This window comes from Oryza glaberrima, chromosome 6, assembly GCF_000147395.1.
Source record: "Oryza glaberrima chromosome 6, OglaRS2, whole genome shotgun sequence".
Taxonomy (NCBI): Eukaryota; Viridiplantae; Streptophyta; class Magnoliopsida; order Poales; family Poaceae; genus Oryza; species Oryza glaberrima.
In genome coordinates this window covers 27,156,904-27,181,174 of record NC_068331.1, presented here as the reverse complement: position 1 = coordinate 27,181,174, position 24,271 = coordinate 27,156,904, and the positions used below count along the sequence as shown (strand labels likewise).

The 24,271-nt window shown below is 39.1% G+C and overlaps 3 protein-coding genes across 3 annotated transcripts; 1 reads left to right on the top strand and 2 right to left on the bottom strand.

The window, feature by feature from the left end:
* Positions 1-10,433: 10,433 nt before the first annotated feature.
* LOC127777227 (uncharacterized) lies at positions 10,434-11,264 on the top strand. The gene has a single exon (XM_052303786.1). The coding sequence runs from the start codon at positions 10,616-10,618 to the stop codon at positions 10,892-10,894; it is 279 nt and encodes a 92-aa protein (XP_052159746.1). The 5' UTR covers positions 10,434-10,615; the 3' UTR covers positions 10,895-11,264.
* A 462-nt stretch (positions 11,265-11,726) lies between these two features.
* On the bottom strand, positions 11,727-19,351 carry LOC127777225 (mitochondrial intermediate peptidase, mitochondrial). The gene is made up of 17 exons (XM_052303784.1): positions 19,098-19,351; positions 18,929-19,010; positions 18,776-18,828; positions 18,621-18,675; positions 18,356-18,494; positions 18,223-18,277; positions 17,150-17,372; positions 16,970-17,065; positions 15,883-16,002; positions 15,648-15,773; positions 15,186-15,341; positions 14,324-14,440; positions 13,882-14,004; positions 13,730-13,797; positions 13,456-13,591; positions 13,180-13,345; positions 11,727-13,095 (listed from the first exon to the last, which is right to left on the bottom strand). The coding sequence occupies exons 1-17, from the start codon at positions 19,265-19,267 to the stop codon at positions 12,857-12,859; spliced, it is 2,124 nt and encodes a 707-aa protein (XP_052159744.1). The 5' UTR covers positions 19,268-19,351; the 3' UTR covers positions 11,727-12,856.
* Positions 19,352-20,052: 701 nt separating this feature from the next.
* On the bottom strand, positions 20,053-22,892 carry LOC127775462 (non-specific lipid transfer protein GPI-anchored 7-like). The gene is made up of 3 exons (XM_052301709.1): positions 22,468-22,892; positions 21,407-21,433; positions 20,053-20,363 (listed from the first exon to the last, which is right to left on the bottom strand). Exons 1-3 carry the CDS (start codon positions 22,790-22,792, stop codon positions 20,263-20,265), a joined length of 453 nt encoding a protein of 150 aa, XP_052157669.1. The 5' UTR covers positions 22,793-22,892; the 3' UTR covers positions 20,053-20,262.
* Between the last annotated feature and the right edge of the window lie 1,379 nt (positions 22,893-24,271).

Genomic DNA, 24,271 nt, shown 5'->3' with positions numbered 1-24,271 from the left:
GTCTTGCAGTTTCTTTGTTATATGATTGATTGATCTGATTCTGCCTGTTTCCATACAAGCAAGGAGCTGATATGCCGTGCTTCCATTTCGGTCAGCAGTTGCTTAACATGTTACAGAATTCTGAACTGATCTGATTCAGTGTTTACGCCATTCCTTAACATGTTAAGAGAGGGTGAGGTTTTTATACAGTTACCGCATCCTAAATCTATTATATTATTAAAGGAATAGAAAAAAGAGCCTCCACGTTCGCTCTCATGGCTTAGAAATTCTCACATTAATCGGAGAAAAAGAAAAAGCAGAATCCATATAGAAATACAATTAGAAAATAACTGAAATTCGGAATTAAAAAATAAGGAATATTAGAAGAGGAGACTAGAGTCCATATAGAGAAATACAATTAGGAAATAACTGAAATTCAATTAAAAATAAGAAATATTAGAAGTAGAGTATAGAGTCCATATAGAAATACAATTAGAAAAGAATATAAATTTGTAATTAAAAATAAGGAATATTAGAAGTAGAGTATAGAGTCCATATAGAAATACAATTAAGAAAAAATAGAAATTCGGAATTAAAAAATAAGGAATATTAGAAGTAGAGTATAGAGTCCATATAGGAATTTAAAACTAACTAAAATTTGGAATAAACATAATAAAATTAAAAGTAGAGTTTAGAGTCCGTATAAAAGTACAATTTACAAATAACTAAAATTTGAAATTAAGAAAAACATGGGAAGAAGAGTTTAAGGTCAATATAGGAATACAATTTAGAAGTAACTAAAATTCAAAATTAAAAATTAAAGAATATTGAAAGATGAGTTTAGATTCCACATAGAAATACAATTAGAAATAATAAAAATTCAGAAATAAAAATAAATAATATTGAAAGAAGAGCATAGAGTTTATATAGAAATACAATTTACAGAAAATTCGGAATTTTAAAAAATAAGAAATATTAAAAGATGAGTCTAGAGTCTATATAGGAATATATATAATTTACAACTAACTAAAATTTGATATTAAAAATAATTAATAACTAACACGTGTATAAAATATAATATAAATATTACACATTAGTAGTTTTGTAAAGTTATTGTAAAATTTAAAATTATGTTGTCATTTTAATATATTTAAATAATATAATGAGAAAACATATATGCTATTATATGAGAGAAAATACAATGATGCTAGCCGCGCAATCTGCGCGGGCTACCACGCTAGTTTCTTACATTATGCAAGTCTGAACTTACTGAATTTCCGATCCTGCATACATGGTCTTGGAACTCCCTTAAGAGTTATGCAACCTCTTGGAACTGCTTAGATCTGTTAATAACCATGTAAAGCGATCTACTAACAAGTTATGTGGAAGTGTTTCTGTTTGGTCAAATAAAAATGTTTCAATCTGGTGCATTTCTGGTAATAATGATATCCCCATTCCCAATATGAAACCAGACTGCTCATACAGAAACATACTGTGAACCGAATTGAACGATCGTTGGACCAAAGACTGCAGAGTAGTACTAGTATTATTGCCCACGGCCTCAACAGCGAAGCCGCACAAAGGAGACCCAACTCTCATGTTCTCCTGCTTTGTGCTTTTTGCCTAGCTTTCCATGAAGTTTCGCCCCTTCTTTTTCCATCGGAGACCAGATCTGCCGGTGCCAAATATGTTAACGGAAAGGGGAGCTGATCCGATCAGAATGTGATGGGCGGTGGCGGTAAAGTGTAGTGTAGCTTAGGTGGTGGACTGGACTGCATGCACCGGTGGGTGTCGCCTATTGCGACGAGCGATTCGAGCGTGGGGGATCACGGTGGAATGGAATGGTGGATATGCGGCGTGGACGGGACGGGACATGACACCCATCCGGCGGACAGGCGCGAGGCCGGTGACGGCGACTCCGGGGACACGAAAGCTGCACGCCCTGTTTGCCGTGGCGTCCACTAGCAGATAGGGGGAATCACGTACGATTCGCGAACAGACTCACTGTGCTGCTGTCTACTATTCGTCGGTATCGATCGGGCCCGTGCGTTTACATCCACCTGCAGGCAGAGGCAGACCGGGTTGATGTGCCTCAAGCGTCCTCCTGCCTGTCCATATGGATGGATGGCCATAAGATGGAAGATCATTTGATGTGCCAGCGATATACTGACAGTGGAAGTGGTGTGCTCACTGTCACTGGATAATCACTCAGTGATCAGCCTCATCTTGTGACTTATGCTTATTCTTATAAGTTAAAATTTGAATTTTTAATATTAAATTATAGATCGCTAAGAACACGTATATAAAAATTTATTTATAAATTATTTTTTATTTGCAAATATGCCGTTTCGTTTATTCCATAAATAAGTGAAACGATGGCCTCTGATACTTCCTTTCTCCCATAAAAATCAATATTTGTACAGATTTGTTGTATTATAATATGTCATATCTAATTTTAGATTCGTTTTTTCGGGACAGAGAGAGTGCGAAGTAGGAGTACTATACTAGTACTAGATGTCTACCGAATTGTACTACAGTTTATCATTGCTTTACTAAAAGTCCGTACATACTCCATGACGCTCAAATGCTCTGCGAAATGTTCATGGATCTCACAACACAATTGATCAAACCAAACATGCTTATGCAAAGCAAAGAAAATAATCTAGATGATGAGAAACATGTCGATCATCTTAAATTTAAAATAAGACCGGACAGCACAGTATTATTCCACTCATCAAATGCAGTGCAGGGGATGCTCCCAGATCTATTGAGAAGCCGCCGTCGACGTGGAAAGCTCAACGGAGGCGACAACCCAACCACGCCGACGTCGTAGTACCATCCAAGCAGCAACAGCGAACTGATTATTCCTTTCGATGAGCTCCTACGTCTACGTGTAATTAATTAGCCAGTGAAATTAACCAGATCAGCTCACATGTAAGCTAAGGCGAGCTGGTGACTAACGAGTAACCGGTGAGTATATATAAAAAAAAGATCTATCAAATTTTAACTATTAGCTTATATTTTGATTTATGTAGCTACCGATTCTCATAGCCTGAAGGAGAATCTTAAAACGTTTGAAGAGGTGAGGATTTTGGAAGAATATATATAACCTACGCTGCCAGAAACTCATCAAAACCAAACATTTATCTTTAGCAATTGACTATTGTTACACAATACTCCTTCCGTAAAGAAAAAAAAAGCTAATCTTCAGTGTCATAAAAAAAACAAACTTTAGTCTGAACAAAATGCTACTTAGCGCAAGTCAAATTTACTATATAAAACGTCGCGTAATTACTATATAAATGATTCTACTACCCATTATATCTCTCTTTCCACTTCAGCGGCACGAGGGATCGGAGAAAAGGCCAAGTAGGTGACGACCAAGGGCATCGTGCCATCATGCGGTAGCATCATGCTGCTGCTGGTGATGATAAGTAGGGTTGTACTACTAGGAGAAAGCGAAAGGCCCAGAGATTGATTGGTTTGGTCGATTGAAAGGATTATTTGATCCATTGGCAGTCTTATCTTTTCGCTTACACTTTTATTTATCAACTAAGATTTAAATTTTTAACATTAAATTTGAAGTTGATTTTGAGGTTTTTCTCATTGAAGTTTATTTTTTAGCATCTACTTTTAGATCATTAAGAATACATATATAAAAGTTTTACATATAAATTATTTTTCGTTTGTAAATACGCCGTTGGGCTTATTCCCCATAAACGAAACAATGGGGCCGTTTGGCCGGAGCAGAGAGTGCGAGGTGTCTAGAGCGCCACTACCTACACGATTCATGGCTTTGGCCATTCGCCTTCTTTTTCTTCCTTCTTTTTTGTCTGGTTGATCTGATACAACCTGTGCATTGAACCTGTCCGTGGTGTGCGTATGTATCATCGTCTGATCACCCAGTTGACGGTGTAGATAGCTATGATCTCATTGCTTGCTTTCCGATTGACCATATAGATGCTCATTTTTAGCTTTGGGTACTGTGGAATAAGACACTGCAGCAAAGCTTACTCACTGTGAGGCTACCTTTGCTTCCTGATCAATTTAACATGCTTTATTATTAAGATTCTATAGGTAGAGTACAAGATTCTTCCTAGGGTTCACAAAAACGATGGAGAATTGGTATTCGACCCACAACCGTTGGTTATCGCTCGAGCTATATCAAATTCGATCGGATCACACCAAAACGGTTATAGCCGGTTTTACTAACCCTGAACTTTCTTCTTATGAGTCACTAAAACCGATACATTTCACTATTGCATCTCCCAATTATGTGCAACCTACGGTTTCCAATCTGTGAGTCAACTGAGGAAAGTGTTCATCACAGATTTCCAGCAGCAACAGATGGATCACCCATGGATCGATGGCAATATAATGGCAGCAGATTAATTTGCAAAGCAACGCAATTAGAGGAGAGGAAAAAATTTGGGCGACGAGGAAAAGATGGCTTAATTGTCGTGTCCAACAAACAGCACACGTGGGTCACACGGACGGGTGAGTGCAGCCCCCACTCCATACAGCGCCTCCATCATTCCCTTCCCCACATTCCTTGATAAAAAGCCTATTAAACTCCAGTGATTTCACATAAAGACACACTAGGTTTTTGGTTATTCAAATTTTGCAAAAGCAGAAAAGGAGCCCCTTTTTTGGGGGGATATTTTTATTCTCTCCTTATTTTTAGTCATTTTCTTTTAAACACTTTTGTAGTTGTGTAATGGTCATTGGGTTGGTTTTTTTTTTCACCTTTTGTTTTTGCCTTGGTCATAGAATGTTAAATGTAGGCTAAACACGAGGGACACTACGATAAAAGATATACATGAGTTACAGGTTGTGCGCTTTGTCAATGAATCAATGTGTCTATTATTTTTACGTCACAACGAACAGAACCTGTAATATACTCTCTTCTTATAAACTAGCATGGAGGCCCGCGTAATTACGTAGATAGTATCGTTATTTTTTCTCATATAATAGTTTAAATATTTTCATATTTTATTATTAAGGTATATTAAAAATAGCAACACAATTTTGAATTTTGTATTGTATTAATAGTAATTTAATATTTTCTAATTTCGAATTTACTTATTTCTAAATTATATTCTTATATAGACTCTAGACTCTTCTCTCCCAATCATGCTTATTATTTAAAATTTGATTTGAAGTTTAGTTATTTATAAATTGTATTTCTATATGTACTCTAAATTCTACTTTTAATTTTTTAATTCTGACTTTGAATTAGTTTAAATTCCTATATGAACCCTATATTATTCTTCCAATATTCTTTTTTTTATTCTAAATTTCTATTTTTATAAATTATATTCCTATATAGACTTTAAGTTTTTTTCAATATTCCTTTTTTTAATTCCAAAATAAATTATATTCTTATATGGACTGACTCTTATTTTAATATTACTTATTTTTAATTTTAATTATTTCTAAATTATATTTCTATATGGACTCTAAACTGTACTTTTTTTTTCTTAATTTTGAATTTAAATTTATTTTAAATTTCTATATGAACTCTAGACTCTTCTTTCAATATTCCTATTTTTTAATTCCGAATTTTTGTGTTTTTCTAATTGTATTTCTATATGGACTCTTGTCGACGTTTGATGTCTCGACTATGGTACTTGCATGGCATGGGGATCGTTGGTACTAGGATATACGCGAGACTGAGGTAAAAGAGATGGAGACAGGGATTTTTATACAGGTTTGGGCCCCTGAATTATCAGGTAATAACCCTACATCTTGTTGGCCGAAGCCGGTATTGCTCTTATTCATGATAACCACACTAGTACAATATTTAGGGTAGCCTATCTAACTGTTGTCGACATGGCGGTCTGACGATCTGACTCGTAGTCGACAACAGGGTAGCCTTCCTCCTCGAATCCGTGCCCGGCGAGATCAGAGATAGCGCTTTCGTCTCTCCTGACAGTATCCGGAGACACCGTAGGGGACTAGCCGTGCTTATCCCTGAAGTCGATATCCGGCGATGTGTCTTGGCGTATGTAGGCTTCTATGTTGTGGCTTCTATGTCGATTGTGTTGGGTGTTGATCCTGTTGGGTGTCGATCCTCTCCTCCTAGGGGAGCTTGTATTTATACCCATAGGGAAACCAATATGGATACAATCCGAGTAGTCCTTGTTGTTTCCATGTAGAACTCTGGTTGTCTTTCCTTATCCGGAACTCCTTCCATATCCGAAGTCAGTTTCCGTATAAGACATGGTATGTGGTGGGTCCTGCCGAGATTTAGTCAACTACAGTTAGGTATGTGGTATCCATAACCCTGACAGTAGCCCCCCGACTTCAATGCAAATGAGCGAGTTCATATTCTCAACCGTAGACCTTGGAGGAACTGTTATCGAGCTCTTGTGATCGTTCTCGGTGAGTTCAGAGATAACGTTAGACTTCCTTTATCAGCCTCGTGCGGGCACCTAAAGGGTTTGTCTGAGTCAATCTCCGACGTCGACCAAGAAAGTACATAGCATGCGACTAAGTCTCCCGTCTTGCTGTAATCGAGAATTTGGATTGATGTCAAGAAATTTTATCTCGGCGGGTACACCATCTCTTCATTCCGTATTCCTTGTCGATATCCACCAACCGTTCTCGAGTGATCGAGAAGGCGCAGAGTCTGCGACGGAGCCTTGTCAACATTTGCCGTACTTGCCTTAGTCGATCTTGGTGTAGAACCATAGAGACATGAAGTCTTCGACAATGTCGAATAGAATTTTCCTGAAATCAATACTCAGAAAAAAATATTAGATAGAAATAGCCCCCGAGCGAATGCTCAAAGGGTGACATGTTATAGAATGTATAGAAAACTGAAAATGAATTAAATTTACATACCAATGTTTTGTATATGAGCGTCTACTCTTTTACCGACTTTGATCAGTCAGTTTGTTGAGTTATACACTCTCCCTAGTCCCCAGCCTTGTCATCGGAGAATCATTCTTGGAGGATAAGACTCTTGGACCTTTGATCTGCCTCGGTTGAACAAGCATTGATCCTAGCCCCCAGCCGTGAAGTTGGAAAATCCATTTCTGATTACACGGCTTGGTTAATACGCACGGCGAGAACTCTTACACGACCAGATCTTACAAGGTCTTTCGTCTTTGAAGGATCCGACAAAGCCTTATCCGCTCTGGGCGTCCCCAGCCGAAGTTCCCTTAGGTTCCTCAGAGGCTTTGTCAAGACGGCGTAAAGGGACATTAGGATAGGTTTCAACACTAGGTGTCTTTGTGGTAAGGGATCTTTGGGTAAAACACTTGTTGAAGTAGAGGTAATGGGAGAATCGCTACACCTCTAGTCAAGAACCGGGTAGTAGTCGTAACTCAACCACTAAAAGTAATTGTACGAGAGATCGCTACGATTGACTGGTTGAGAACCAGTGAGTAGGTGTCCCTCGATCATTTGAAGTCGTGGTACGAGGACCGCTGCGTTATTACTGTAGTCGTACCTCGACCATCTGAGGTTGCGGTGCGAGAGATTGCTACGTACTGGTTCGAGGACCAGTGAACGAGTAGAATTATCTCTCGAACACCAATGGAGGTTGCGGTGCGAGAGATTGCTACGCATTGGTTCGAGGACCAGCGAACGTGTAGAATTATCTCTCGAACACCAATGGAGGTTGAGGTGCGAGAGTTGGTTTATTACAAGTGCGTCTCATGTGGCCAGCATGACTCACGCACCCAACTTATAGCATATCCGGATGTCTGTTCGCAATCATGTCGGGTGATCAAACCGACGACGTTCACGAGAATTATCCGTTAACAACCTTTTCTCGAGTAGTCCAGCCATGGCCGGTGCTATGAGATAGGTCATCGGTCTTTGTTGGTAGGTTGGGCGCGACGACTCTACATTCGTCGAGATCGTTCTCGATAATGCGGTGTACTCGACCACAACCTACTCGAGTGCTCAATTGTTCCTGAAAAATATTTTCTAGAAGACAAGATATATAGCAGATAATATCGGGTATGCACTCAAAAAACTGCATGAATCTTCTAGTATTATTAGGACATAACGAGCAGATGTAAATATCAGGCATTATATAAACCGTAAGCAAGCATGATTCATACAAAAGAAAATAGAGCGAGCCCCCAACGTTAAAGCGTAGTAGATGTAACATCGGGGACACTTGCACAATAGATATTGTATAAAAAACATGCTCTAGGTAAACATAATAAATCATGGATCTGACAATGCTGTATGATCTGAATAGGTATGATAAATTGCAGATAAAATATTACGTATATGTGTAGATATATGCCGGACATATCTACGAAATTAATAGGTTAATAAAATTAATTAACCTACTAATTACCTTAATTAACCAACGTATCATGGCTCTGTACATACCAACATATATTTATTCGCACACGTACAGGTGCTCATAGAGACGTGTACGTGTACTGTATTTATGGGTGTTGGTCACGGTACAGTATTTTTGACTCATGCCACGCGATGTCAGGCCTAGTAGTCGTCGCGGTTGCCCGATCACGTCGCGTGTTGTGAGATTGATCCGAGCTGACGAGCAGTTGATTTCTCCGAAGTCCATCATTGTTCGCTGTTGAAAATCGGATTCGATGTAGTCGTCGGTTGACCTGGCCGAGGCTTCCCGGTGGGAAACATCAAACCGTCGTTATCCCCGGCGGCGACATCTCGTAGATTGGTCGATCTCGCCGGATCGACAAGTTAACGGCGTTGATTCCGATCTTGTCGGGGGGCATGCTTCGGTCAGGTTGGATCTCCCTATAGCCGAAGTCGTCGAGTAGCTTGTTGTTGGAGAATCCATCTTTTGAATCCATCTCGTCGAAATCCTGAAGCACCAAAATCCCCCTACCTGGCGCGCCATTGTCGACGTTTGATGTCTCGACTACAGTATTTGCATGGCATGGGGATCGTTGGTACTAGGATATACACGAGACTGAGATAAAAGAGATGGAGACAGGGATTTTTATACAGGTTCGGGCCCCTGAATTGTCAGGTAATAACCCTACATCCTGTTGGCCGAAGCCAGTATTGCTCTTATTCATGATAATAACACTAGTACAATATTTGGGGTAGCCTATCTAACTGTTGTTGACATGGCGGTCTGACGATCTGACTCGTAGTCGACAACAGGGTAGCCTTCCTCCTCGAATCCGTGCCCGGCGAGATCAGAGATAGCGCTTTCGTCTCTCCTGACAGTATCCGGAGACACCGTAGGGGACTAGCCGTGCTTATCCTTGAAGTCGATATCCGGCGGCGTGTCTTGGCGTATGTAGGCTTCTATGTTGTGGCTTCTATGTCGATTGTGTTGGGTGTTGATCCTGTTGTGTGTCGATCCTCTCCTCTTAGGGGAGCTTGTATTTATACCCATAGGTGTCCCCTTGTCCAAGTAGAACTAGGGAAACCAATATGGATACAATCCGAGTAGTCCTTGTCGTTTCTATGTAGAACTCTGGTTGTCTTTCATTATCCAGAACTCCCTCCATATCCAAAGTCAGTTTCCGTATAAGACATGGTATGTGGTGGGTCCTGCCGAGATTTAGTCAACTACCCTAACTGTGGTATCCATAACCCTGACAACTCTAAACTCATCTTTTAATATTCTTTATTTTTTAATTCCGCATTTCATTCTTTTCTAAATTATATTCTATATGGGTTATAGAATCTTCTGTCAATATTCCTTATTTTTAATTCTAATTTTAATTATTTTTAAATTATATTTCTATAGGGACTTTGACCTCTAGTTTTAGTTTTCTTATTTTTTTAATTCTGATTTTCAATTAGTTCTAAATTATAAACCGATATGGACTCCTGTCTCTTTTTCTATATTCCTTATTTATAATTCCAAATTTTAGCTGTTTTTAAATTATATTTCTATATGGACTCTGTTTTTTCTTTTGCCCCGATCAATGTGAAAATTTCTAAGCCGTGAGAGCGAACGTGGAGGCTCTTTTTTTTATTCCTTTAATAAGTTAATAGATATTTAACGTTTATAATAAGATTTGTTTAAACCTTTACAATTTTTTTATTGGAAATAGTTTCTCAAATGCTTATTAGACTTTGCAAACTTGATTAAATACAAAATTAAATTGGAAATAGTTTCTCAAATGCTTATTAGACTTTGCAAACTTGATTAAATACAAAATTAATAGTCAAAGTTTTAAAAGTTAAAGTAAATCTTATCCTAAACATCAAATGTTTATGATTCGGGAGAGTACCCAGAAACGCTCCTTTTTTCTCTAAGAAAACATACACATGAGCAGTCAAACACTTAATGATACTCTCAAATTAATAAAGTTGTGTGACAGTTTTTTATGTCACTCTTTTAGATAATGCCATTGGTATGATCAAAAAGCAAGGGTTCATCCTTTCTGGTCAGAAAAGAGAACAGACAGGGTCACTTTAGAATACCCATACAACCCAAGGTGCATCATGCATAATTATGGCCTAATAAATCAAGCAGAAAACCCATCTCTTTCCCCTCCCTCACCTCAATTATAGCACTGCCTCTCCTCCAAGCTAGCAGCTCAGCTAAGCTCCATTACTACCCAGCTTCTCCTCATCCCTCTCAAGATCAAGAACTCATCAAGAAGCCTGCGACCTCACCGGAATCAAATCATCAGTGGCGGCGTGGTCGCTAGCTGTGACGATGGAGAAGTGCAGGTCGGTGCCGCACGAGCACTCGGCGGCGTACTACGGCTGCGGCGGCGGGTACGACTACGAGGACGTGAGCGGCGGCGGCGGCGCCGCCGCGAAGTCGTACAGCTTCAACGGGCCGAGCGCCCGCGATGACCCGGAGGCGAAGCGGCGGCGGCGGGTGGCGGCGTACAACGTGTTCGCGACGCAGGGGAGGCTCAAGTCCACCGTCCGGAGCAGCTTCAAGTGGATCAAGTCCAAGTTCTCCGACATCCGCTACGGTGGCCTCTGAACTGATGAACCTACCCTGCATATATGCATATATACATATATATGATAATATATCTATCTATGTATGTATACTGCTACATATATGATACAGACTTGCATGCATGCATAGCTAAATTAAGTTGAAGCTGATATGTGCATGTTTGAGGAGCTATGATGAACTGTGTGTGTGAGTGATCTACTGATCTTGAGTTGCCTTATGAAGTTATGGTCAACTGTCAGATCGGTGCTATGTGTTTTCACTTTTTTTTTGGGTCTTATGAGTTGAGAAAGAAGAGGGGGAGGAATTTGAAGAACTTGCAGTGGTTGTATCCTGCTTAATTTGCAGATTAAGTTGTATCAACTATCAAGCCATGTCCTCTGTTTCTGTTTCATGTTCTCCTTTTTTATTTTTTTTCCCTTTCATATCTTCTGTGGTTGAAAGCTAGCCATGCCATAATTGGATAGTTTCTGTTAGATATTTCTTTCAGCCTTTTTATTTCGCACCACAAATTGAAGAATCAACAAAAAGGGGAAAATAACTCATATGAGGATGATTCATGTTCAACATTCTTGGACTGTAGAATACTAGAAAGGTTAAAGATCATCCAGGAACCGAATATAAAAAAAATGGTGATTATTGAGCTGAAGGTTCAGTCTCTGCAAATTCAGTGGATGCTCAGTTGTAAAGTTGAAACCGCAGTGCTCCGTACTAGTTAGTTTGGTTACAGACTTACAGCAACAAAAGCAGATAGAAAACCTGAACAATTTCTGCTCATTCCTCCAGTTAATAGTTGCAACATCATACTCCCTTCGTCCCATAAAAAAACCAACCTAATACTGGATGTGATATATCATAATACTATAAATCTGGACATACCTTTGTCCAGATTTATTGTATTAGAATGTGTCACATCTCATCCTAGATTCGTTTTTTGGGACGGAAAGAGTACGCATGATTCACATTTCGCAAAAATCAAGTTGAGGAGATCTATTCCGACATGGATGCTGACCTGATTCTTTCCTGTCTGCCCATCCCGAATCCTGGTCACCCGGTAACTGTGATTGTCACTATCTGGGTGATGTGTTTCGCAGCTGCTGATCTTGAGGTGCAGGTTATTGAATTTATTGACCGGGGCACAGTCAAAATTCTCAGTGGAATTCGTAAGAATTTTAGCAAAATTCGATGAAAATCGAGCGGTTATCGCAATAACATCTACTTAACCGTGCAAACTGAAATTTCAATTACTTCGATATTGTGCTGGAGGAGGCGTTGACGATGTTGTTCAGTTGTTTCCTGGACCCTGAAGGAAGCATTGGCGGCAGTGCCATCTGATTCTTTACCTGATAATTGCTGGCTTGTATTCATCTTGTCCATCATCGCCGGCTTGTACGTCTTCGGCGGCCAGAAGCTCGCCTATTCAGCTTCAATCTAAATTCAGATGGCTTAGATAACGCTATGAAGGGAGATTTGCAATAATGAGCATGATCCTCAAACATGCTTTCTATCCATGAGACCAACTAAGAATTCAAAAAAGATCATATGGGCACATCTCTCACTCTTATAATCACTTTAGAGAACTATTACATGTGATGGGCTATGAAGATTAACCTGGGTCAATATTACAGGCACAGCCACTTTGTAGCTTTGGAACAGCAGTTCCGAACAATCGGAGTAAATGCGAAAAATCATCTGACAGGGAACTAAACCACCCTTGCAGCAGCAGCAGCAGCAAGTTAAAATCGAAGATTCAGCAATGGTCAAACAGGATCCACCCAACTAATCTAACCTGCAATCCTGTATTGAGAACCAATTCATCAGTTCTTTGTCAAGAATCTACTATTATTTTTTTCAGCTTGACCTTCAACTAGATCCTGCAGCCCTGTGGCAGATCAAGCTCCTGACTCATGATATCATGAGTCTTTGACCCTTTAACCCATCTCAATGTCAAAAATAATGATCCCAATCTCCACTCCCAATGGTATTTCACAAACCGACTTCTTTACACAAGGAGCTAATGTCAGGGATTATTCCTCCTCCAGAGTTTATAATAATGGAATCACCTACGAAATCCTTTAACAGGGCAGAAGGATCCTTAGCTCCACCATGCTTCAAAAATTTGTCCCTAAGTGCACTACCCGTGCTGCGGGATAATGGATCACCTTGGCATACTTCTTGCCATATAGTTGTGGCAAAACATCTAGCATAAAGATAACTATAGTAGCCTGCAATAATGTTGAAATAAAGAATAGCAGTTATACTTTATGAAAACTGAAGCTTGAAATTTTCTTGAACTATAGAAAGCTTACCAGCGCCATAATTTATCAGATGAGTAAATCTAGTATGCCAGTGTGTGCCTTCTACACATTTCCAACTTGTATGCTTTCTCCTCAAATCAGCTACAGTAGAAATTGTGTCCATTGGCTTGGATCCTTGCTCCCCAAACAAAGTCAAGTCCATTATAGAATAGAAAATCTGGGGAACGGAGGCACAATAACACAAAGTGAAGAAACAGCACATTGGGACATACAAGGTCAAATCCAATTGTTAAGGGTGAGAAATAAGAAGTACAAAGAAAAACAAACCTGACGCTGCAGCTCCATTGCTGGAAACATGTTCCGAGAAGCATTAAGTGCCTTTACCAACTTTTCTGGTATTGGATCACCAGTTGTTTCATCTACAGCAAATTTCCTCAAGACACGATAATCCCATGCATAAAACCTGCAATGTGAATTGAACTCAACTACTGATAAAGAAGGTAAATAACAAATGCTGCTGTATTTTAGATAAGCCAGAATTAAATACCCTGCGGGAGTGCTAATGGATAAAGTTTTATTTTTAGCAACAAGTCATACGTACTCAAAGAGGTTTGATGGCGTTTCAGCCACATCAAGAGCAACTCTAGTACCAGAGAAATGTTGATACTCCTGCAAATATCATTATGCTGGCAGATAAGGAATCCTGGAGTCATTGGAGAGACCTAAATATTATAAAAAAGGACAGCAAAATACCGTTCTTGAGAGTAGAGAATGAAGGGCATGGCCAAACTCATGAAACAGAGTTTCAACATCCCAATGGTTAAGCCTTGCCATTATTTTGCTCGAACTTGAAAAATTGCAAACTAGAGCAACGATCTGAAAAGCATCAGAATGAAGTGAATTGGTGGCGTGAATCTTAGATATTATCCTTGTAAGGATCATTTAAATGCTGTCAAAAGTTCTTCATCTATGTTGAACAAAGAGAATAAATCTAAATAAGGCACACAAGCCTTAGGCCTTGTTTAGTTCCAAATATTTGGGCTAAAAAGGCTGCAAAATTCTGCATTCCACATTTTTTAAAACATCCAAAGTACTATGGAAATACAAAATAATCCTAAAAAGTAGTTCAACATTAATGTTTGGAAATGCCAATTCCCTTGTTATTCATGAAATAAAAATATACAAGAGAACATACTGGAAGCTGGTAATTTGAGTCTTGCAATCGTCGCCCCCCTCTGATAGCAAAGTGAGCACACCCTGGATATTTACCCTTTCTGGAGTACAGATCAAGATACATAAATCCTAAATTGCCCTGCTCATTAAACATGTTTTCCTTTGGTTACTTTGCTGCCAGTAAAATATAAATTAAGAAGATGCTCTCAACAGTGGGTGCGTGATAGTAGTAGTAACCAAGATCCTTGATTAGACTACCCCTTAGAAGAATTCAATTGGTCATATATGCGTTATAAAGAGATGGACTGATAATTGTAATCCAAACATACATTTTATTAAGAAAATACCTTTGGGTCTACTAGTTTTGAAATATTTTTTTTGCTCTGAATAGCATAACATTTTATGATATCTTACATAGTTAAATGGCATTGGTGATAAATAATTTCGTAACAGATTCCTGTCATCATACTTCTAGTTGTTCAAGTTTACGGTATTTACACTATGCGCTAATAGGATACGAGTACATGACCAATCGGACAAGGCCAACTCTCCATCATTATTATGTATTACTAATCAGTAACCATGGAATGCCAATTTTGTTCTTTGTCTACTTGGCTATCATTCAAAAGTTATTTCTGGTGTTTGCTGATTTTGATTTTAGTAACAAAAACAAAGTAGTGTGATTGATAATCTGGCATGCTCATTTCGAGAAAGGAAACATAGTGATTGTCATGCCCCCTAATGTTAGCGTATTAGAAATGTATCCGTAATAACAAAAGTTCAAGCATGTAGTTACATGCTTTTGTAGAGTTAGATTGGGTAAGATGCAGTAGTTTACTATTTTTTTATATAGAACTAATAAACTAAGCTTAACACAATAGTACCTCATCAGGATGATGGAGAGACAACTTCATCACATCTGGATGCCATGACTCGCCGTCCCCCATAGGAATTTGATGAAATGTGGCACCAAATAATGATTCCACCAGCACGTTTAAGCCCTTTAGGCACTGGGACAATGGAAAGTATGCTGCAACCACCTGTTAGGTATTTCAAAAATGCCCAAAAGGGAAAAATTTTAAGTATGCAATGATGTTAAAGGGATCACTGCACATTAACTTTTTCATTGACATATATTAAATTAGAAAGTAATTGGGTACTGTGTTTTTTCTTCCCCTCATAACCGATTTAGTCCACAAGCACCAATTTAGGTTGTATTTGCCTTGTGTCAACCTATGGTGTTGAATTTACATAAAGATCTAGATTGTGATCTAAATAACATGTTATAATTTATAAAGTAGTTCTACTATATTTTGAAGTGCATCCCCACAAAAATTAGCACATACTGAGACATCCAGGTTATGTACAGCTGATTTCATCATTCCAATGAAGTAATCCTCATCCCAGGGTTCAAGTTTAGCACTCTTTTCATTGCATACAGTTCTCTTGAAGTCCTGTATACGTTTAAATTCCTGCAAAGAGGTAACTATCAACAGAGAGAGAGACACTGGTAGGATATAATATATCAATGCATTAATGTCAAACTACCCTAGCACTGATGAAGTTCACTCCCTTGCATACCTCACCAGCTTTATGCCTAACCGCGCCACTCAAATCTTTGAGAAATGACATCACGACATCTACAGATGCAGCCATGTTAGGACGAATAGCAAAATCACCATATGATTTGCATCCCATAGTCTGGAAAAAAGGACAAGAATAAGAAAACAGTCTAGCTTGTCCTGGAATAGCAGTAGATACTGAAAAATATTCAGTCATTTGCCCGTAAGTTACTAATGTGATAAATACCATGGTATTTCCTAAACGAACTTAGAAACTCAATTAGGTAATTTTTAATTTGGTTCTTCCAATTACAAAGTTTGGGAAAGAGGAAGCACAACAAATATTGGATTTTTTTTATCAACTTATAACATGTGATCCAAATAACAATTCAATTAGATTAAGAAATACAACTTGCACTATATATCCAAAGCACAAATACCAACAAAATTTTGGGTCTAATTGGTCCCAACAGGTAAGATCCAAGCAAAATCATTTACAAAAATGTATACTGCAGGCTGCAGCACATTTTACTGCAAAGGAAGAGGGCAGGCCACTGATAACTCTCACTGGATCCAATGATGTGAGATAAGAAAGTTTAACATGTCACATCTAGCTTAGATATTTTGCTAAAGGATAGACGCAATGAGGCCTATATAGGTCATCCAAGGCCTTTGGAAAGGAAGGTTTGATTCTGCAATAGTCAAGATCAAGCACATTGGTATAACACAAATAAACTGCATCCAATAACTTCTCAATTAAATCAACAAACTGGTCTTCCATTGGCTGGGAATATTTTCCACATAATGCCAACTCAAATTTATCTCCTCAATTACATGGTTGACACCTTTTGAGTCAAGATACCACATGACCATATCCTTCAAGCAATTTATCAGGTATTGATGCATACAAGAATGCATGTTAAACATGCTATTTTAGTAAACCTAACCATAGCTTAACCCTCATCTTCTCTGTATTACAGACCATATCAAGTTGACAGTACACCATGGAGTGTAGTAAATCATAAACAAATCAAATTTAAAAACAATGGCATTATAGCATCTATTTCCTTCAAATAAATGCCCTACAATAACATGAAAAAAATTACCTTCGCAAGCTCGTCACGTGCATTTATAAGCTTGCCAAGAACTGTAATGTTTTCACGAGGTTCAGAGTTTCCTACCAGGTATACCTGTTTCCTGATCTTTGGGAAGTTTGGAAATGTTAGGTTGATAACATATAATACATTGATAATTAATGGTTGGTGAGTGGAATAAAGGGAACATACTTCCTCATCTGAGACCCATCTCAGTGCTGTTGATAGAGTTCCTGAATCAGTAACTATCCTTAGACCCTTTTGCTTTGTAGTGTCCATTTGATTTCTTTGTTCCTCATCGCCCCAAGGTTTAATACGGTGAATGGATTTAAAATGGCGTTGCATATTTTTTGGAATGCGCGAAGCTGGATATATATCCACAAAACCTGGTTTGTTCATAACATTTTCACTGAACCTGGCACAGAAAAAATGAGTAAGTTCACTAGCAACAAGCAAATTTATACATTTTAGAACCTCAAATCAACAGGCATGGCATTAATTACAATTCACAGAATCAATCCAGTGAAAAGAAAGGGGCGGTAGGGAAATGTACTGGACAGGCAAAGAAACAGGAAAGCCACAATGGAACTGTGCAGTTAAATGGAAAAAAAAAGTAAAATTAATAGATATCCTTATAGCGATCAGAATGCCATTTGAATGAGAGACCATTTACGAATACACTTATAAGCCACATGCATATTGTGTGTGTGCAAGGAGATTCAATATCATTTCTCGCATTTCTAATGATAATGGAAAAGAGATGGGAAATAAATTGAACAAGTGCATCATTGAACAGATCGATATACACCTTAGCCTCATACTTAGCACTAGCAGTCTGTGCATAAACTAAACCATTTATACATTAGTAATATGATGATGTGAGGACTACTAAGAATTATTTAGTAGGTAATATGATCCCGCTATTTTTAAGCATTGTAACAGAACAGCTATACAGCAAATTAGCAGGCAGTAAAACAGCTTGACACACATCCCTATAGACTCTATGCAGTCAAACAAGCTAAATAATGATATATTTTCAGAACAGAAGCATCTCGCAAGGGTTAATATGAACTCAACACCATATATGTTGAACATATATATCTTACCAACAAGCAAATGCCACCAAATAATGAGATCGCTTGCTGATAGTAAGTTGCAGTCTGGCAGACATGCAACTGGAACAAGGAATGCAAAGCTAATATGAAAAGTTCAACAAAAAATAGTACAATGACAGCCACTGTCTATTATACAATTCATGTACCTACTTTCGACCCAGCTGGGCAATCTCAAGGTTCAGATGATTAACATGTTCGAGTTTATCTGCCATGGAAGAAATTATACTTTTAGCAACACTCAAGTGGAAAACAAGAAGCACCAGTATAACTCTAGTAGGCCAACCTTTAGGAAGATGAATTCCCCCTTTCTCAAAGTCAACACGCAAGGTGGTGGCTGCCCTTCGAGCTTCCTCTGTGAGCATGACACCTTCGCTCTCAGCTTTAAGTATTGCATTGTACAAAGTAGTATTGGTATTCAGATACTGCATAGAATTACAGGGAAAAAGGAAATTTAATGGTTCTGACTTGGTCATTTCACTAAGTTCTCTCCCTCATTTTTTCCTCAAACCAACTATTTGGGTATGCAACATCCATGTTATCGAGCTTACTTGAAGATGTTCATAAATCCTCATTGATGCCTTATCTGCCTCATCCATAAATTCCCTGGCACAGAATACACATGTAATTGGCCACTCAAAACTAAAACACATTGCTCCAGAGTATGATTTTCATAAGAAGCAACCAGTAACCAGTGTACACTCACTTATCTGGGTGCGTATTCCTGCACAGCTCTGCCGAATCAATAACTGAGCAGACCTAACCAAATCATCAAGTATAAAACGCACATCACTCCCTCAATACCAACTCAAGTACTAATTCCGCAAAAAAATCATTAGCAGAAGAGGAAGTAGGCTACAGTGTTCGATATCTCATCCATGGCGCGGACAATCTCCGCGGACGGCGGCAGCTGCCCGATGTAGGCCACGAGCTCGTCCGACCTGCGCGTTTCAGTAAAATCTCAGCAGCCAATGGATGGCTCCAGCTTCCAGATGAGTAGGTTGCGGTTCAGTATCTCCACCCCTTACCTCTCGATGGCGTCGTCGACGAAGCGGCGGAAGCCCTTGGCCGTGCGCAGCACATCGAAGCCGTACAGCCCGGTCTCCGGCCTCGCCGCGGCGGTGGAGAAGGCCGCCGCCGCGGCGCGGCGGAGGGAGGCTGCGCGGGAGAGCATTGCGGAGGCACTCAGTTGATTCATTTCGACAGCCACACGTCTCCAGAGTCTAGACCTCGCCGTCGCCGCCGCCGCCGCTCACCGGAGGAGCATGGGCGAGAGGAAGGGGATGGGGTTTAGTGAAAGTGAATGTAAAATCCAATTCTGTGAGGGTCCTTTATGAGAAAATTCCTTTCGCCATTCTCTCCTGGATCTATCTTGGCCGCCTACGGTTCATCGAACGGTTAAGACATGTCCAACGTGGATGCGAAAAATATTCGCAGGGTGTAAACGGAAATACAATATTGTATGAGGGATTATAGGGAAAACTATCCCTCTGGGCTTTACTCTCCTCGATGTGGGCCGCGTATTCTTGATCCAACGGATCACAACGAGCCCAACTAGGATGGCTAGGGCTCTCATCTTTTGGCCCAATCAGCATATGCCAATGCCAAAATTTAAATTTTTTAACTTAATTTTAAAGTTGTTTTTGAGTTTTTTTCATCATAGTTTCTTTTACAAGATTGTCATTTAAGTCGCTACGAACATAACTGTAAAAGTTTTAATCACAAATTATATTTTTTTTACTAATACGCCAAATGGCGTATTTTCCGCACATAGCCATCGGATGAGGCTGTAGGTTTCGTCGTCAGTGCTTGGCTGAAAATTGAAATCCTCTTTTTCAAAAAGGAAAAAAAAACAGAGAGGAAGAAATCCACTCAAAATCGCAAGGCAACTTTTTAGGAAGATCAAATCACAGGCAATTGAAGCTAGTATTGGCAAACTATTTGTGTTGGACAATCACATCGAGAAAATATGTTGAGCAGGAGTAGAAGATAAACAATTCATCCATTACGCTTTGATCAGCACAGGTCTAAGTACAACACAATGTAAGTCTTCTGACTTGCGACATTGATACACAGCAAAATGAATTCTGATCCAAGTACAGAATGATGATACAGCCAATCAACAAACACCGTCACACGTAAATCCTCTACTGTGGCATAAGCGATAACATCTCTGATATGGAACCAAAATTCTTATGCCAATACAGACCACAACGCTAGGAACAAGCTCATCAATCCTGGAAGACCAACTGACATAGTGCGATGACCAGCGTTTTTGCCACCTGATGGAGAGGCTGCAAACAATAGAATTAAGAATTGAGGTTAAAAAAAAGTACTCTGTAAAGTGTTATCGTGATGTTACATGCGTAATAAATTCGAATAAACTTTTAATTTTAACTATTTTACATGTGAGAAAAAGAGGCAGAATGGGATCTTTGTTATCCTTTACTTTGCTAATGCTACATATATTCCTACCGAAGTAATATAATGCATTGTATTCAAATAAAATGGCTACACTACTTCTTAATTGTAGACACTTAGACCCCACATTAGCTCTATAAAAAAAAAGACCCAGTGTTTGCTATCCCTGAACATTGAACACACGAGTATCCATAGCAAGTCTGGAATTTTGAAGAATTTGATACATCTACTTCATGGCTAGTGTGAGCGTAAAATGCAAAAATATCATCGCTAAATAAACTGACTAACAGCAGTAGGATGCATAAATATAACTCTGTAAGGCAGTCTGATAGACTGTTACTAATAGCATGCCAGATGCCCAGGTCAACACAAACTGTCCGTGTTAACCATTTCTAGCCTCTTTCAATGATGCTAGTTAGCCTGATCACCCATGTTATTTGGTTGATTTGCCGACTTAAAATGTAACATCTTTAAATAAATTTGTTCAGACCAAACTAACTCCTACTTTATGCAGCATTTATTATCTGTCTTAACTGCTATGGTTTTAGCACCATAAACATTTTCTAAACAGGTAGTATCATACAGCAGTGATGAACCTTCAAATCATTGTGCTTAACAGTAGTCCACAGTAATCCTTGGGACCATGTCTAATACATGTCTAACCACACATATTAATTCATTCATCTATTTAATTGGGGTCCAAGTTCACATCAAACTCAAGTTGAGGGATTTCTTCCTACAGGTCTATCTGATATGACTTTATCAAAATGCTGCTGCTTCCAATTGAAATTCATAGCATTAAAAATTATCGGACCAGACAAAAAGTTTCAGGTAGTGAGGTATCGCACATATAACAAGCTAAGAAAATCTTAAGTTTAAATAGCCATGCATACTATCTTCAGAAAGTATATATTACCTGGAGGAGAGTTCGTAGGGGAATTCCCTGCAAAATATTATTGTAGGACACTTATCAGAAAACCATACAAATATATGTATTAAAATTATCTAAGGAAAAGGACGGTTGCCAAATACAACAGATATAGTAGCGAACTGGTGTGACTTCCAAAAAAAAATGAATTTTGAAATGATGTTTGGTAAAAGTTACCAGCACAACAAAACAGTGCTAAACAAATCTAGATTAAGTTTCATGGTTCCATTTCATCAGGTCAAAGAAATTAGCTATTTTCCTAGTTGATTTATAAACATCATCCCAAATGTGAAATGGCTACAATACTATATCCAACAGTAGGCTGAGACTAATCATTCAACTAGTATTATACCCAAGGCGAACTGGTATAATCTGACATCGTTGCGTCTTCAGATTAAACTACGATTATTACAGGACAGGACTGGGGAAGCAAAAAACAGGAATCTGGATGCCTACAAACTTCTGGTCGACCCAAATCATGGAGCTTGGTCTTATATTCACACCTAAATGTTTTTTCTTTGTTTCGTTTTGCCCTGATAGAGACAGAAATGCAAAGCCAACTTCCCTACGCCACTTATTGACTTATGCAACAAAAAGGCAAAAACATTCCTTTACTTTCCCAAATTTGTAGTAATTACCTTTTTTTTTCGCCGGACAAATTTGTGTTAATTACATCGACTTGTCACTAGAAATATGACATTATACATGGCAGTAAGAACAGTTTATGCGGCCGTTTGTTTAAAACATCCTAACCGGATTTACTTCTTCAACCACAGTGCAGTGACTTCGATGTGCAAACCATCATTCCATCAACCAGGCAAACAATGCATTAGCAAGAACAAGGCCTCATATTTATTCAGTGTAGGAACAGTCAAATCATGCTATTTGGGTGAGTTTTTGGATACCAATATTACAAAAATTAACAACTCATGATCGATGCCACGGTGATAATTTCTATCAAAAACAACATATTCTCTCTCTCTCTCTCTTTTGCTGTTAAAAGAACAAGGGATAGAAGGAGGAGGAGGAGGGTAAAATAAGTTGGTTACCGGGGCACATGCTGGTGGTCTGGCTGATGCCGCACCGCGTGGAGAGGCGGAGGGCGTCGGAGATGTTGATGTTGAAGGCCTTGAAGATCTCCGGCGAGGCGTAGAGGTCGCAGAGGCACTTGAGCTCGTTCTTCACCGCCTCCTTGAGCGGGTCGCAGCACGCCGCCGGCGGCGTGTCCGTCCCGTTCATGTACTGCGCGCACGGCACCAGCTTCGACGCGCAGCTCGGCGTGCTCGGCGACGACTGCGCCGCCCCGCCCGCCGCCAGCGAGATCGCCACAGCCGCCACCATGGCCGCCACCGCCGCAGCCATCCGCGTCGCCATCTGTCTCTCTCTCTCTCTCCCCCACGAGCACCGAGCAAAGGTGGTGCCTTTTTTTTTGTGTAAGCTCTGGTTACACTTGGCGCTGTAGGTGTGCCCCTGGACTCTGTGAAGCTTTTGCTTTATAGAAAAAGGAGGAATTTTTTTTCTTCAGGTATTTGAGAACATTCAGCAATTGTACTTTTCAGGTTCTGACTGTGTTTAGTTTTCTTTAAACTTCCAATCCGGCACATGAAATGTTTGGACCCATGCATAGAGAATTAAATGTCGACGAAAAAAATTAATTGCACAATTTGCATGTAAATTGCGAGACAAATCTTTTGAGCCTAATTACACCATGATTTGATAATGTAGTGCTACAGTAAATATTTGCTAATAACGGATTAATTAGGCTTAATAAATTCGTCTCACAGTTTACAGGTGGAATCTGTAATTTGTTTTGTTATTAGTCTACGTTTAATACTTCAAATGTGTGTCCGTACACGTCAAAAAAAATTTTGGAGGAGGAACTAAACACGGCCTCTGTTTGGTTTGGGGATTGGCAATTGGACATCCAGGAACTTTTAAATTTCTACTATATAAATATGTGAAAATTCCCTCCAAATCAAACCAGGTTTGTCAACATTCATCAATTTGGCAATATTAAAAATAAAAAAGGTTCAGCTATTTGAAAAGGACTTTGCAAATTGCAGACCAATTTATGGTCTCCCTCTTTAATGCCGGCTTCTGCTTCTACTACTCCGAATAAAGGTTTGAATGTTTTTTTTGTAATTAAGTTGTACTTGTACACGCACCCTCTGATGATAAAGGTTTGAATGTTTTCTGTAACACAAAAGATACATGTTGATGTTTTAGAAAAGTTTGTGGTCAAACTCTTAGAGGACATGCCTGAATTTTCAACAATTTGCACCGAAGCGTAGACCTAGAATCTAATAACGAAGCAACACAAATCCATCCGAACACCTAGCATCAGATGATTATGTGGTAGGTAACTTTAATTTAAGCTTATAAGCGATGAGTCCAAAGTAGTTGTTGTAAATGGTCATTTATTATTATTATTTGTAAATAAAAGTGCAAAGTTGATAGAAAAACCCTCTATTTCGCTTCAAACTTTAACTATACTATCAGTCTATTACCCCCGTAGGCGGTAAAAACACTTGCTAGCAACTGTATGGAAATATAGAACACGCATTTATCCTGTCCAAATCACATGATTAACGATCAATAATGTCTAGAACAGTTAAAAAACACTACTTCTACCAAATTCTACAACAGCTAACCCAGGACGCTGCTCTGAACCTTCCAGTCAGTTGACTTCTGAATTCTGACCAAGTCTCACCTATGCCTAGAAATTAGAATGCGAAACAGCATGTCAGCATCATGTGGCGAAGAGACTTCTCTGTTTCTCCCCATGGTTGGAGCACTGAGACAGCATGAACTCCCCGCAACCTCTCAGATAGTCAGATCTTGACTAGAACAGTT

Excerpts from the sequence above, each read along its gene's own strand:
- LOC127775462 (XM_052301709.1), bottom strand. The coding sequence starts at position 22,792 with ATGGCGACGCGGATGGCTGCGGCGGTGGCGGCCATGGTGGCGGCTGTG. Across the intron at positions 21,434-22,467 it reads GACCACCAGCATGTGCCCCG|GGAATTCCCCTACGAACTCT; the intron begins GTAACCAACTTA and ends AATATTTTGCAG. Across the intron at positions 20,364-21,406 it reads CCCTACGAACTCTCCTCCAG|CCTCTCCATCAGGTGGCAAA; the intron begins GTAATATATACT and ends TATTGTTTGCAG.
- LOC127777225 (XM_052303784.1), bottom strand. The coding sequence starts at position 19,267 with ATGAATCAACTGAGTGCCTCCGCAATGCTCTCCCGCGCAGCCTCCCTC. Across the intron at positions 18,278-18,355 it reads GGGAATTCATCTTCCTAAAG|ATAAACTCGAACATGTTAAT; the intron begins GTTGGCCTACTA and ends CTTCCATGGCAG. Across the intron at positions 14,005-14,323 it reads ACTCAAATTACCAGCTTCCA|ATCGTTGCTCTAGTTTGCAA; the intron begins GTATGTTCTCTT and ends GATGCTTTTCAG.
- LOC127777227 (XM_052303786.1), top strand. The coding sequence starts at position 10,616 with ATGGAGAAGTGCAGGTCGGTGCCGCACGAGCACTCGGCGGCGTACTAC.